The sequence below is a fragment of the Mus caroli genome, chromosome 3, assembly GCF_900094665.2.
Source record: "Mus caroli chromosome 3, CAROLI_EIJ_v1.1, whole genome shotgun sequence".
Taxonomy (NCBI): domain Eukaryota; kingdom Metazoa; phylum Chordata; class Mammalia; order Rodentia; family Muridae; genus Mus; species Mus caroli.
The window spans coordinates 47,248,703-47,263,621 of NC_034572.1; the positions used below are offsets into that span (position 1 = coordinate 47,248,703).

A 14,919-nucleotide genomic window follows, 5' to 3' on the forward strand; every position below is an offset into this window, starting at 1 on the left:
GGAGTACTACTCAGCTATTAAAAACAATGAATTTATGAAATTCCTAGGCAAATGGATGGATCTGGAGGATATCATCCTGAGTGAGGTAACCCAATCACAAAAGAAGACACATGATATGCACTCACTCATAAGTGGATATTAGCCCAGAATCCCAGAAGCTCAGAATATCCTCTCATTACAAGATACAATTCACAACCCACATGAAATTCAAGAAGAAGGAAGACCATAGTGTGGATACTTCTATCCATCTTAGAAGGGGGAAGCAAACACCCATGGAAGGAGTTACAGAGACAAAGTGTGGAGTAGAGACTGAAGAAATGACCTTCTAAAGACTGACTCACCTGGGCATCCATCCCATTTACAATTACCAAACCCAGACACTGTTGTGGATGCCAACAAGTGCTTGCTGACAGAAGCCTGATATAGCTCTCTCCTGAGAGGCTCTGCCAGTGCCTCACAAATACAGAGGTGGATGCTCACAGCCATCCATTAGACTGAGCTTAGGGTCCCCAATGAAGAAGTTACAGAAGGACCCAAGGAGCTGAAGGGGTTAGCAGCCCCATAGGAGGAACAACAATATGAACTAGCCAGTACCCCAGAGCTCCCAGGGATTAAATCACCAACCAAAGAGCACACATGGTGAGACTCATGGCTCCAGCTGCATATGTAGCAGAGGATGGCCTAGCAGGTCATCAATGGGAGGAGAGGTCCTTTGTCCTATGAAGGCTCTGTGCCCTAGTGTGGGGGAATGCCAGGGCCAGGAAGAGGGAGTGGGTGGGTTGGTGAGCAGGGGGAGGGGGGAGGGGATAGGGGATTTTCAGAGGGGAAACTAGGAAAGGGGATAACATTTGAAATGTAAATAAAGAAAATATCCAATTAAAAAAAAGAATAGTAAAGAACTCTCAACTGGGTTATTGGGTCAAGCTCTAACACAGTAGGGCTCTCCGGGAATAAAACCCACTCACTAATCTTTCCTCCCATCACTTGGTAATTAACATCAAAGTGCTCCAAACCCAAAATGCAAGGAGTTCGCCCCAGGAACCATTCCTTGAATGGGGAATGGTCACCCACTCGTGACCACATCATAACAGGAGAATCCTGTGATCAGCCAGGTCCCAACCACAAACGACTAAATCTGAAGCAAGTTTTGTTTTAGGCTTCTGCTTTCAAATCATTTCTTCTCCCATTCCTGATACTTGACATGGAATTCTATTGTATTTTTTTTTTAAAGCCTGGAGGATTATGTTTGTCCTGGGAATATCCTCAGCTAGCCATCACTCTGAAAACAAGCCTGCGGGCTTGAAGAAGGTGACTTCAGTGGGTTGGAAAGAGACTTGGACAATGAAAGTTCATACCCCTAGGCAGTGCTGTCTCACAGCTGCCCCAGGTGTGAGATACTGGAAGCTGTTCACACACTTCTCAGAAGATTTAACAGTGTACGTACCATCTCTATATAAAGCAGAGAATTGCTATAGCTAATATTTTTATGCCCTATTTAGACATACAAAATATTACTGTGTTACCTCATCCAAGTGTTAGACCATTTGCAAGATAACCCCCCACCCCGTGCCCCATTTAAAAAGTCTGATAGAATCAGTTCTAAGATACACACATGGCTTTCTAGTTTTTTTCAGTCTTATAGATTCCTGTTTATTGTGACAAAAGGGACTTCTCTTACATCAGGGAGGTTCAGGTACACGCTGCTTAATAACCATTTGCTAGGATCTAGCTGAGTCTTACAGGCTATGTTAGTGTCCAGGAAGGTACAGGAGGATCTCTCTAGAATATTCTGCCCATGTGAAACTGAAGCTCAAAAAGAACCTCCTGGAATGACTTCATTCCCACTTTCATAAGCATAAAGATTCACATCTTCAGCAACCAAAACAGAAGCCCGACATCTTCACCCAGACATCGCTGCTTACCATTGTGAGATATGACAGACAATGCCATGCTTTCCAAAGTTTGAGTACAGACCTGAGTTTTAATGTAATGTTTCTCTCCTACCTAGCTGAAGATGTGCGGACTAGTAGAATAATTATGGCTGTGTACATAAATGTGGGGAGACAAGACGGTTTTAAAAGTAAAGGCCAGAGCTGGAGAGATGGCTCAGTGGTTAAGAGCACTGACTTCCGAGGTCCTGAATTCAATTCCCAGCAACCACATGGTGGCTCACAGCCATCTATAATGGGATCCGATGCTCTCTTCTGGCATGCCTGAGGAGAGCCACAGTGTTCTCATGTACATTAAATAAATAAATCTTAAAAGAAAAAGTAAAGGCCACGGTATATTATTTAAGGATTTGTGTGTGTGTGTGTGTGTGTGTGTGTGTGTGTGTATACATGAATGATTTCCTTGCATGTACGTATGTGTGCCCCAAGTGAGCAGTGCCCAAGGAGATCAGAAGAGGAAGGACATTAGATCCCCTAGAACTGGAGTTACATGTGGTTGTGAGCTGTCATGTGGGTGATAGGAACCCAACCTGGGTCCTCTGCAAGAGCAGGTAGTGCTCTTAACTGCTGAGCCATCTCTCCAGCTGCAAACCATGGATGTATTTAATGCTTTTGCAATTTTAAGAAGGAACACTTTTTTGTTACTGAGTCTTGTTCGCTCATTCTTTTTTTTTTTTTGCCTGAGATTGACATTTAATTACTGCATGTATGAGTTTACAGTTTCCCTTGGCAGAAATTTTCACTGGCGCAGCAGGAGTCAGCACGCACAATGTTTTTAGTTTACCAGTTGGTTTCTTTCTTAGGACTTTGTTCCTTACCGAGACTCCTTTGCCAGTGTGTCAATTGCTAAACTATGGCTTGGTTCCTTTCAAACACAGACATTAGCTATATTAAGCCTGGAATCTGAGGCAGGTTTCAACTGACTGTGACCATGTAGCCTTCCTTTGCCTCTCTGGCATGCGTGAAACAGACATCACTTTCAGACACCTGGTCATGCTATATCCAGCAATATTTTAAACGAGGGCACTTAATGCTTTGTGGTTATGGAGGACGAGAAGGGCCTCTCCTTGGAGGAGATGACCAAACAGTGGGTCCTATTTTAAAAATGTCACCAGGAAGCAGATTCAGAGCTAATCTGAGTGAGTTCTCTCTAGCACGTTGCTTTCATTCTCAGAACTTCCTGTGTCCTGTTTGCACAATGTAAATACTTGGTGAGACTCTTGTGGCTTTACATGAGGACACACAACAAAAATATAATCTTTCTATTCAACCCAGAAGCAGCTACATGTTTCCAGGCCTAGGTTTGCAGGGGGAGGAGGCAGAGTCATTAGAAGCAGAAAGGAGCCTGAGCAGGTCTGGGGGTGGGTAACAGCAATGGTGCCTCTTGTCTAGGAGACCTAGGTAGAAAGGCAAACACCAGTTTCTGTTTCTACAGTGCTCTTCAAACTTGGCCAAGGCAAACTTCGCTAGACCAATTCACAAAATCCCCCAAGCTAAGAAGCTCATTAGATGCCCTGATCCTGGGCCAATGAAACCAAGGATGAGGAACTCTTATAGCAGACACAAAATCCACTCTGCATAAAAATCACATGAACACAACATAGCACCTGAGAAATATTCCTTGTAGCAATGTTGTCAAAGAGCAACCAAAATCAATCAATCAATCAATAAAAAAGGCCACTGGAAGAGTAGAATACTTACCGTCATCTTCCACTATGAAATGGAACATATCACTTGTGGCATTTGCTCTCTCTCTCAAGACATAGCATATTTTCATGTCATCAATGTCAGCTAAAATGCAACCAAAAGGCAAAGTGATTAATTACTGTAGCAAACCCGATGGCTTGTACTTACAATAAATCCTATTGGCTATTGTGTTTCTGAAAACGTGTTTAGATCCCCTTTTGGGAGTGGGGCATGATGCTTTGTTCTGTGTCTCTACACCCCTTAATATCAGCTGTCCCGTAGACATCTGATCCTGCACCCAGATAAATAGAGGGCCAGACTTAGATTATAATAAGAGCAAGGTGATACCCCCTTCCCACCAAAGGAGCAGCTATTAAATACGGTAGGTATGTCAGGCTCTATGACAGGTGGAAAGGAAGATATTTTAAGGCATGGCAGATTTCCTGGACCTCTTGAAATTGCTTCGTGTCCCTTGCAGAGTGAGTTTTACAGGAAGCTAAAGGGAAGAGCAGATGTTTTCTTCGCTATGGTAGTGCTTCTTCTTACAATGCAACAGACTGCTATTAAAATTTAGTGCATGGTAGGGGCTTTAGCAACTCAGGGGCACCTTGCCTTATACTGTTTCCAAGTATAGCAGACTCATGTGCATAGGTTTGTTAACATTACCTATATACAGTATTTAAAATACCTCCATTTTATCAGCTTCTCTCTTTAATGATGCCACTGCACATACAGTTTAATGAAATAAATATCACTCTGTCTTATGATACTTAAAATAGATCTGCCTTGGAACAACAATATGAACTAACCAGTACCCCCAGAGTTCATGTCTCTAGCTGCATATGTAGCAGAAGATGGCCTAGTCGGCCATCATTGGGAAGAGAGGCCCCTTGGTATTGCAAACTTTATATGCCTCAGTACAGGGGAACACCAGGGCCAAGAAGTGGGAGTGGGTGGGTAGGGGAGCAGGGCGGGGGGAGAAGACTCTTGGGATAGCATTTGAAATGTAAATGAAGAAAATATCTAATAAAAAAATAGATCTGTCTTTGATCTGGGCAGCCAGTGAGTTTTTTAAGGTTACACAAACACAGAATGTGGCTAAGAACACTGTCATCAAGGTGTATAATCGTTATCCGTCTCCTTTGTGTTTATGGTTTTTTTTTTTTCTAATTTCTAAAAGCTCGATTAGGTTTTTGCTACGGAGTTCACAGGGATTATAAGCAAAAATGACATGAGAACATTTTATCTTGATAAACACAGTATTTAGAGTTGGCAAGTTCTGCCAAAGACTTCTGAATCTTTTCTTAGGCGATGTGACATGTGAACTGCATCCTGCCTCACAGCTCTGAAAGGAGATACACTTATAAAGAGACATTTCTGGTGATAGGGAAATCTGCTTTTTGGTTCATAGACCAAGTCCTGCACTAATGTTTATATCAATCAGCACAAGCATCTTTCCTATCAGATTAAAACCATCTTCAGAAGATGTTGTTGTTATTGTTGTTGTTGCCATTTTTACATGGTAAGTCCTTTTAGGACAGCAAATGATCTCATGAGTCTTAACTTAAAATGAAAGAGCCAAGTGCTCTTAGGAGGCACTGCCCCTGCACAGCCCCCTGCACAGCCCCATGCACAGCCCTTACACAGCGCCTGTACAGTCTCCACACAGCCCCTGTACAGCCCCTACGCAGCCCCTGCTTGGCCTGTTAATTCTAAAGTCTCAAATTATGATCTGTTGTTTATCAATAAGGAATGACCAGAACTCTTGATTACACTTTCTTATTGTGCTAGCCATGACAACTTCTTTTCTAACCTTCTCACCTGTTCTTAAATTTTGTTTGAAACTCTAAAGTCCCTGCTTGGAGACCATGATGATGATGGTGGTGGTGGTGGTGATGCTAATAATAATAAGTGGGTGGAGAGATGGCTTTGGCTAAGAGCACTGGCTGCTCTTGTTGAAGACCGATGTTCAGTTCCCAGCACCCACACCATGCTAACTCCAGTTGCAGGTGATCTAACACTCTCTTTTGGCTTCCTTGGGTACTGTATGCATGTGGGTGACATACACGTGCGGGCACAACACATACACATAAAAGAAATCTAAACAAGAATTTTAACTAATTAAAAATAAAGCACAGAGGCTGGAGAGATGGTTCTCAGCAGTTAAAGAGCACTGGCTGCTTTTGCAGAGGACCCAGGCTCCATTCCAGCACCCACACAGTGGCTCACAGCCTCCAGGGAATCCCTGTTCCAGAGGAGCCAATGACCCCTCCTGATGTCCACAGGGACCAGGCACACACGTGGCAAACAGACATACTTGCAGATAAAACATCTGTACAATAACAATAAAATCAAGCTATAAACTAAACTAAACTAAACCTCTATTACACAAGATGTGCCAATGCTTTCTTTAAAAAATAATAATAAAAAAAATAAAAAAGACAGTAAGAGAAGATTTCATTGAAATAAAAAGCTGCTCCAGAGCTTTTCGTTTTCCCTTTAACTATGTTAACACTTATTCATGATTTCAAAAGGAGGCTCTTGATGATAATGTTGCTATTCTACAGGTACCTCTGAAAAATAGCAACACATTGTAAAAGTACATAAACACTACCTTCCTTAAGCACAAAGTGGATACAGTAATTTATAACAGTAATCTAAGAATTAGATTTTCTTCTGATTGCTATAGTTAATATATTTATTGCATTGATCTATACAACCTGCCCATAGTTCCTATTTTAAGCAAATCCCAGTAATCATAGTTGGTGCAAACAGGGTTGGGGAGTCTTGTACCTTCCCAAATTTTTGCTTGACAAATACAAACACACACACACACAAACAATTTGCTTAACAAATTATCTAACAAAATATCTCACTATGTGCTTATTATTTATATGTTTTTTTATTTTATGTATAGGAGTGCTTTTGCCGGCATGCGCCAAGGAACACTGCATGCTTGCCTGATACCCAAAGAGGCCAGAAGAGGGCATCAGATCCCCTGAAGCTGGAGTTACAGGGGGTTTGTAAACTGGCCATGTGAGTGCTGGAACTGAACCTGGGTCCTTTGCAAGAGCTTCAGACACTCTTAGCTGCCGAGCCATCTCTCCAGCCCCATTATCTACTCATTGTGGAGAAAAAAGAAAGTTTCTGTAGTTGGGACAAGGCTTCAGACCTGAGAGCAAAGGGTGATGGTGTGGGTGGGGACACACGGACAAAAAGGAAAGTTCAAAGCAAATAATTCTCTAATCTGACTAGTTCTGCTCTCGAACCTTTCCTGACAATGAATTTTCATAAGTCTTCGAAATAAAAATGTCTCCCAAGGGCAACGGCTTAGTTAATCAATTTAGGAATATAACCTCTCTGGCTACTTTTGTTAAAAGTGTTTAACTCCATTAAAATACAGTTTCTCTCATTCCTTCCTGATAAAGCAAAATAAAAACCAAACTGCACATGCGCAGTCCCCTGCTCAACACCACTCTCACTTCCCCTCTAGGAGGATAGACAGCTGTGAAGGAGTCATCTTTAAGGACTTATCTAATCTCCATAAATAACTACGAGGAACCAGATTCTAGCCTCAACTTGTTCAGGTGAGTGTTGTGTGACTGAATATCAAGTGTTCTTCCTTAGAGTCTGAATTTGTGTTAAAATGTGGTAAGTTCCTTTAAAATATAATTTTTAAAACTGTATTTTTTAACACAAAACGTAACTACTGTGCCATTACAAGGATAATAAAACTTAATTGTGACAACTTGGTGCAAACAAACAAAAGGCCTACAGTAAAATAGCATACTTTAAGGGGTCAATATATGAGGAATATTATGTCGGTATTTTGGAGCTGTTGAATTTGGTTTGTAGACTTTAAAAGAATTGATTTGCATATCTTCTTCCAACTTTTTTTTTTTAACAACAATAACAAAATCTCTGTAAAAACACTCTCTTTTGGGGTCAGAGGAGAGATGAGATGGAAGGGTTTCTACCCTCTAATACAGTTCTTCTGTCCTTTCCAGGAGAACAAGCCAGCCTAAAGCTGTGGGCTTCCCTCCCAGAAGCATCTACAGAAAACTGCCAGGCCGGCATCCACTCTGGGGTTTTCCTGTCCCTGCAGGCCCAAGATATAAGCAGGCTCTCAGCCAAGAATCAGAGGCTGGAGTGTGAAGCTGTTTGCCAGCATCAAACAGAAAAGAAGATCCCGTCAACATAACAACGAAGTCTATTAAAGTGTTTGTTGTCTAAGAGCTGAACAGTGTAGCAGGAAAAGAACACCCCCGCTGGGATGTCCTGGGGTTACACTCCATTTCCACCCCAGAGCCCACACGGGAGATCCAGTTTCCATTCTGATGCTGAGATTTTCCTGAAAGCAACACAAATCCCTTTGTAATGAAAGTTGCAGGGTCTGAGAACAGAGCCCTAACTTCCCAGCTAGCTGCTGAAGCCTGCTGAATGGCTTCTCGCTTTCCTCTCTGAGCTGCCCGGCAGAGGTCACATGCCCCTAGTTCCTGACCTCAAAGCCTGCTGCCCCAAGGGCCTCAGGAAAGCAGGTGCTTAGAGCAAGAGATGTCTGACACTTTGCTTAGGACAGGGAAGAAAAGGCTTTGAAGGAAAAAAAAAACCAACAAATGAATGAAAAATAACAATGAAATAAGTAATGATAAACAATAATAAAAATAACATAATAGCAAATATAAAGTTAAGGAAAAATAATAAGTGATAGTAAGGAATAATAAAAATCAGTAGAGTAATGAAAAACAATAATGAAATAATTCCCTCCTTCGATTAATCATCTTTTCATATTTTCTAAGTTTACTGAGATGGATGACAAGTTAGCAATGAATGGACACATAGTTCTCTTGCACACCATTAATTGTGGGCTTGCTGGTTGAGCACACCCCCGTGCTGCACCCTGTCATATGAGATAGAACTTTAACAACTCTCGACAGGTTTATTTACCTCTTGTGCCTTTGGACAGCTGTCTGCCTGAGTCATGAACCAGTAGGAAATATTTTTAAAAGTCTCAAATAAATGTAAATGAATATTCTGTTAGTTATAAAATTCCCAATAGTCACAGCAACTATCAACCCAGTATTTAAAAGTTAAAAAGGTAATTTAGAATTTAAAGGTATTGTGTTTGAGTGTATATTGATATTGATAATGACAACAGGGTGATATATACCACAAATCTCTCTTTAAGGCACTGAAATGTTCCAAGGACTGTGTGCTGTGTACCAAACAGGATGGCAGGAGACTTGGTGACCTGAAGCAGCATTAGAAAGTCAGCCTCTGTCATAAACCCCCAAATCCATGTCTTTCCTCATCAGCATATCTCGCCATAGTTACAGTACCTTCCTAGTCCCTCTGACAAAGGTGGTTACAACACAACACACAGCAACGTGGAGGTGTTTCCTTGGACTGAGGGTATCTGTGTGCTCTCCACCGCTATTCCTCTCCTCTCCTCCCCCTTCCTCTCCTCTCCTCTCCTCTCCTCCCCCCTTCCTCTCTCCTCTCTTCCTTGCCCCTTTAACTTAATCCTGATGTTCTACTTCTAAGGCTTAGGGACCCCCCTCATTCTCAAGGAGTAAGGCCTATCAGGGCTTTGGGTGAAAGGAGAAGTGGGACATACCTTGGGTGAACTGCGTGACACTGTGGTTTCCTTGGCCCAGGTTGAGAAGGTAGCCATGTTGGGGGGCTTCTGTCACAATGAACCTGAGAGAAAAACGCAGGCTGTCTCTGTCTTCCACTTTGAGTATTTTGCTTGTGATCATGAACCCTAAATGGCCAGTGGCCAGGGTACGAAGTGTAGAAGCTCCTTTGTTCACCACAATTTGGGGGACACTGTTGTCAACAGGTAACACCTGGATTTTCATCACTTGAGGTCTCCTGGTTTCAAACACTGTATCAGGAAAAACATAGAAGTCCGAGTGGGTGCCGTCAGTCACGGTGAAGGAGAAGCTGTCTTCCGTTGATTCTGTGCCATCGTGTTTGTAGCTGATTAAGTTTTCATTCAAGTCTTGCTTGGTGAAAACCATGACAGATCTGGTATTGTTGAAGAGGAGGTGACCATGAACAGGGACCTGGGTGACAATGAATTTTAGGAGCCTGTCAGGGGTATCTCTGTCCTCTACAGTGAGTTCAAAGGGAGTTATCAGTTTACTTTCACTTTCACTGACCACCAGGTTGTGGATGGTGACCACTGGCTTTTTGTTGTCTACGTCACTGATTGAGATCCGGAAAGTTCGGAAGACAGGGTTCCGCCCATCGGTGACTTGAAACTCAAAGCTGTCCATTTTGACCTCATCCTCAGCCGTGTGTATGTAGTAGATTTTGTTACCAGCCAGCTGGAGCTGAGTGAACGAAGTGATGGACAGTCCCCTTCGATCCGTGCACTCCAAGTGACCTCTCATAGGAGCCCTGGTAATGGTGAAAACTAAGTTCTCATCAGGACTGTTCAAGTCACTTGTGCTCAGCAGATCTGTAGTCAGAGTGACTTTGCCACCTTCTTTCAAGGACACGCCCTTACTTACTACATCAGGGAAGACAATGTCAACACTTCCAATAGTCACGTAAAAGTAGCGGTCTATAAGAGCATTTGTTCCATCTGTCACGTCGAATTTAATCAGGTCTCGAATGCCTTCTTGCCCAAAGTGGACATACTGAATCAAGTTCCTGTCCACTTCGTCCTGGGTAAAATTCATGCCTAAAGTGATATTTTCAAAGACACCTAGAGGTTTTTGTCTCTGTAACAAGCCATGCCCTGGTCCATAACGGATAATATAAACCAGTGATTTGTCATCAGAGTCTAGGTCAGTTGCCATTAGGACTTTGTTGTTGATAACTTTGGTTTCCCCAATTTCTATTTCTAGCCCATTATTGATGGTCATTCTGGGCGTCTCGTCATCAACAGGGATGACCACAATGAGGACCATCTTCTCCACAGAGTGCTTGCCATCTGTCAGCTTAATCACAAAACTGTCCTCTTGTGTCTCAGAGTCATCGTGCTCATAAATAATGCTGGAACTCTCTATAATCTGGTCCAGGGTGAAGCTTTCAACCAACACTGTACCATTGATTAACTGGTTCATGACATGACCGTGAGTTGGAAACCGGGTAATGGTAAACGTTAGATCATCGCGGGGAATATCCGCATCAGCCGCGTTGAGGATGAGTCTGTTGACCACCAGACTCATGCCTTCCATCACCATGAATTCCCTCATGAACATTTCTGGCTGCTCGTCATTGGTAGGAATGATAACAATGGGGAAAATCTGTCTCTCAGAGAAGTTAATACCATCAGAACAACGGAATATAAAGCGGTCTTCGACAGGCTCCACTCCTCTGTGGACACTCTGGACATAGTTAATGTGTCCTTGCCTGAGATCCTTCAGCGTGAAGGCACTTATGGCAACCCCGGCTCTTGATTTCTCTGAGCCTGGTGCTGGAGAAATGTTCTCTACATAGCCTGAGGTTGGCTGAATGACTATTGTGCACAAGAGGTCATCCTTCAGGGAGTCCATGTCCTCAGCACTTAGGTGGGTCAGGCTTATCACACTCTTGTCACCTTCCAGCACTACAAACTGTTCACCGAGAGAAATCTCAGGGGCTTGGCTGTCCACAGGGAGGATGGTCACCCACACAGTGACGCCTTGAACAATGCTGCTACCGATTCTCCATTCTTGAGACATAGCTGATAGACTCAGGTTAAAAGAGTCAGCTTTGGGCAACAGGCCAATCTCACCACTGGTGTGAGCGTAGACAACAGAGCCCTCCAGGATGTCCCTCTGGGTGAACTGCTCAGCTGGAGCTCCGTTGACTAGGATTTCCCCATAGAAGGGCGGACCTTCCAATAGGAAAGTCAGCATCAAATCATCGGTATCCTGATAGGCCCCCTTAATGATATTGGCGGTAACTTCGGTAGCCCCATTCTCTAAGACGTCTAGATAGGACTCCAGAGTACCAGCAGGAAGGACTGACATAGGACCTTCACGGTCCCCTGGCCGAACGTTCACTCTGAGAGTAATTGGTACCACATGGTGTCTGTCGCTGACCTCCAGGGAGCAGCTGTCAGTCAAAGACTCATCCCCGCTATTCCAGTAGGAAATTCTGCCATGCTTTATGTCCTCCAAGTGGAAGTGTCCTCCTACATGCAGTGGCTGTCCAGATATTTGCATGTGGCCATGTTTGGGGGCCTGTGTGAGAGTGAACGAGATGTGGGCCACATCTGTGTCAACATCACTCACATGCAGCTCCGTCTCACGCAGGATGTGGTGTCCCTTTTCCTCAACGGTGAAGCCAGTGTTGACAATCTCGGGGGGCTGGTTATCCACAGGCTGCAGGTAAAGGGTGAAGGTGCCAGGAGCCACATTCCCAGCTCGGTCCTCTACTTGGAACTGGAACTGAGCCACTCGGGCTGCGACTCCTAGCTCCTGCCCTGGGGGCCTGTAAGCAATTTTATGATGATTGACCTGAGCTTGGGTAAAATGGCTCACCACCACTGAGGGATTATCAGTGAAGACCAAAGTGCCCAGTGGAGCCGGCAAGTGGTTCTCATCTGTGTCCGTGGGAGGCTGGGTTACTGTGTACTGTAACTCTCGGTCATCTGTGTCCAGGTCAGTGTAGTGCAGCCACCTTTTCCTCAGTGGTGTGAGCTGGGATTCCTGTACCACCATCCGAAGGGGACAGCCACTGCCCAGTTCTGGAGGGAGACGGTCCACAGGATGAATGCGTATTACAAACTTCTGGATCCCAGACTGGTTAGGGGGGTCATGATTGTCTTGGACTCTAAACATGAACTGGTCCATCACTGGCCCAGGGCTGTGGGGCCCAGAGTGCCTATAGAAGAGCTTCCCCTCTGTTATATCCTGTTGCCGCCACTCTGTCACCGTTCGCTCATAAAATGACCCTTGCTTCTGCCACAGACCCTGCTCTTCCTGGGGGACATGCCTTTGGCGGAGAAGCAGGTGCCCCAAGTTTGAGAAGGGTGGCACCAGGACAAAAACCAGCTGAGAGTCATCTGAATCTATATCGGTTGCACTCAGAGTCAAGGGTGGGATGGGCACAGTTTCACCCTCAGCCACTGTCAGCCCAGTGTTGGCGTTCAGGACGGGTGGCTGGTCATCCACAGGCACTAAAGTGATAGGGAACAGGAACTGGACCTGGTGCCTGCCTCCTCCATCGGACATGCGCAGCACCAAGTTGTCACTCAGTGAACCGTCTCTGTCATCATGCTGGTACACAACCTGGCCAGCCGCCAGCTCCGCCACTGTGAAGGTCTTGGGAGCAGAGTCACGACTGGGAGAACCCAGAATAACAAGGTGGCCATGACGGAGCCCAGCCACCACCTCCAGCCTCACAGCTTCTAGGTCATCTTCATCACTGATGACCAAGTTCTGGGGTCCACTGCCTACGGGACCCGTGAGCGGCCGATATTGACCCTCATAGAGAATAAGGCCAGTGTTTCGTGTGACCACGGGAGCCAGTGTGTTCATGGGTTTCACCACCACCATGAAGGCGAAAGGGTCTGAGGCTGCTCCTTCAGGGTCCACTATCTCCAGCTCTAGTTCAAACAAACGTTCCTGATCCGAGTCTTCAGAGGGAGGCTGGTAGGCAATCTTCAGCAGGCGCAAATCCCGCTGTGTAAAGGAGGAGAGAGGCAGGCTTCTGTCATCAGTGCTCACCAGGTAGCCCTGCCCAGGCTGGAAGGCAGAGGTGAGGTTGAAAATCAAAAGGTCTGGGTCGGATTCAGCATCCTCGGCTGCTAGCATGTCTGGAGTGAGAGCAGTCAGTACAAACTGGTCCACCTCCATCATCATCATGGCCACGAAACTGGGCTTGGGTGCAGTGTTCTCCGCTCCTCCCCGGATCCTCACAAGCACCTGGAAGTGCTCGCGTTTTAAAGCGGGGCTGCCCTCTGGAGCCCCTCGCGAATGTAGCTCGACCACCATAGGCAGCCAGTCCCTGTTAGGCGAGCGGCTGGGGGCTGTGTGGCGGTAGCGGACTCCCAGCTCCTGGAATGTTTTGCAGTCCATCAAAAGGGTCTCAGAGGTCCCTCTGTCTCCGGCCCCTCCCTGGACCTGTGGGTAGTGAAGGAGTTCTCCGTACCGAGGCAAAGCGCTCAGACCTGACAAGATGCCCACGCGGCACTCCTCGGTCTCAGGCTGGTAGGCGAACTCTAAGCTCCGAGCATCCAAGGCATTGCTGGTCCCTAGCAGTTCTTCCACGACCAGAGGTAAATTCCGAGTCACAATCTCCAGCTGGGTGAAGACCACTTCCACCTCTAGTGCCAGTGGCAGGACTATCGCCCCTCCTGGAGCATCGTAGCGCAGCTGCAGGCGGACGCGGTCGCGGGAAGGGCTGCGAGCACCCAGGTGCGAGTAGCGCACTTCACCCGGGCCATAGTCGCACGCAAAACGCTTGGGACTCAAGTGGCCCGGCCGCTGGGCCAGCGCGTCGTTGTCTAACACGGTCACTGTGCAGCGGTCTCCTGGCTGCACCTGCAGCACCAAGTCACGCAACGGATCCAGCCAGACTTCGCGACCGAAGGGCACACGGAGCCCGCGGTTTGCCACCACTATAGCTTCCTCTGTAGGGACTCCCGAAGTCCCGGAGAGACCCAGGGACTGAAGTGCGGCACCGGGGCCAGCAGCTTGTGTGGAGACGCGGCTTACCAGTGACAGGAGCAGCAGCAGCAGCCTAGGCGACTGTGCGAGTATCGGCTGGAAGCTGGAGAACTTGGCTGTCCTGCGCGCACGGCTGGCCATTCCGGGAGCCCTTGTGGTATGCAGGCTGCCGGCCTTAGAGTTCCGACAGTTCACCCGGCGGGTATGCAAAGCTAGACTTTGCAGGCTCCTCGAGAGCCCGGTGGGAAGGGCCGGGAACTCGGCGCGGTGCCTGCGGGGCCCTCCCAGTGGCAGGGCTGAACCAGGAGGATGGCCAAATGCACCGCACGGTCCCTCCTTGGAGCCGCAATCCAAAGTACTAAACACTGCCAGCGCGTCCGGGGCGTGTAGCCGGCAGGAGAGTTCCTACGTCCCAGGTCCCAGGACCTTTGAGTCCTTTGAGGGAAATCTCTCCCTTTGCACCCCTAACTCCAATTCTCTCAGGGGACCAATCGCTGGTCGCTGGAGGAGGCCCTGAGTCCAGGGTTGGGTACTGACTGCTGTCAATCAGCTCCCAGGCGGGGAAACTGCGCAGAGCTGCTCTGAGAGAGGTGCAACAGGTTGGTTGGAATGGAGGGGCGCCCTGAGCTTGCTTGTCCGGACCTGGGGCTGCGGCTCAACCACCAGCCTGCGCG

The 14,919-nt window shown here is 46.4% G+C and overlaps 1 protein-coding gene across 1 annotated transcript in view; it reads right to left on the bottom strand.

Moving 5' to 3' along the window:
* The window catches only part of Frem2 (FRAS1 related extracellular matrix 2), a 143,768-nt gene extending 129,114 nt beyond the window's left edge, over nucleotides 1–14,654 (bottom strand). Inside the window, exons 1-2 of the mRNA XM_021158004.2 lie at nucleotides 9,253–14,654; nucleotides 3,651–3,740 (exon numbers count right to left, since the gene is read on the bottom strand). Of these exons, the coding sequence (XP_021013663.1) occupies nucleotides 3,651–3,740; nucleotides 9,253–14,386 (5,224 nt within the window). The 5' untranslated portion in view covers nucleotides 14,387–14,654. The remainder of the gene's footprint in view (nucleotides 1–3,650; nucleotides 3,741–9,252) is intronic.
* Nucleotides 14,655–14,919: the final 265 nt, after the last annotated feature.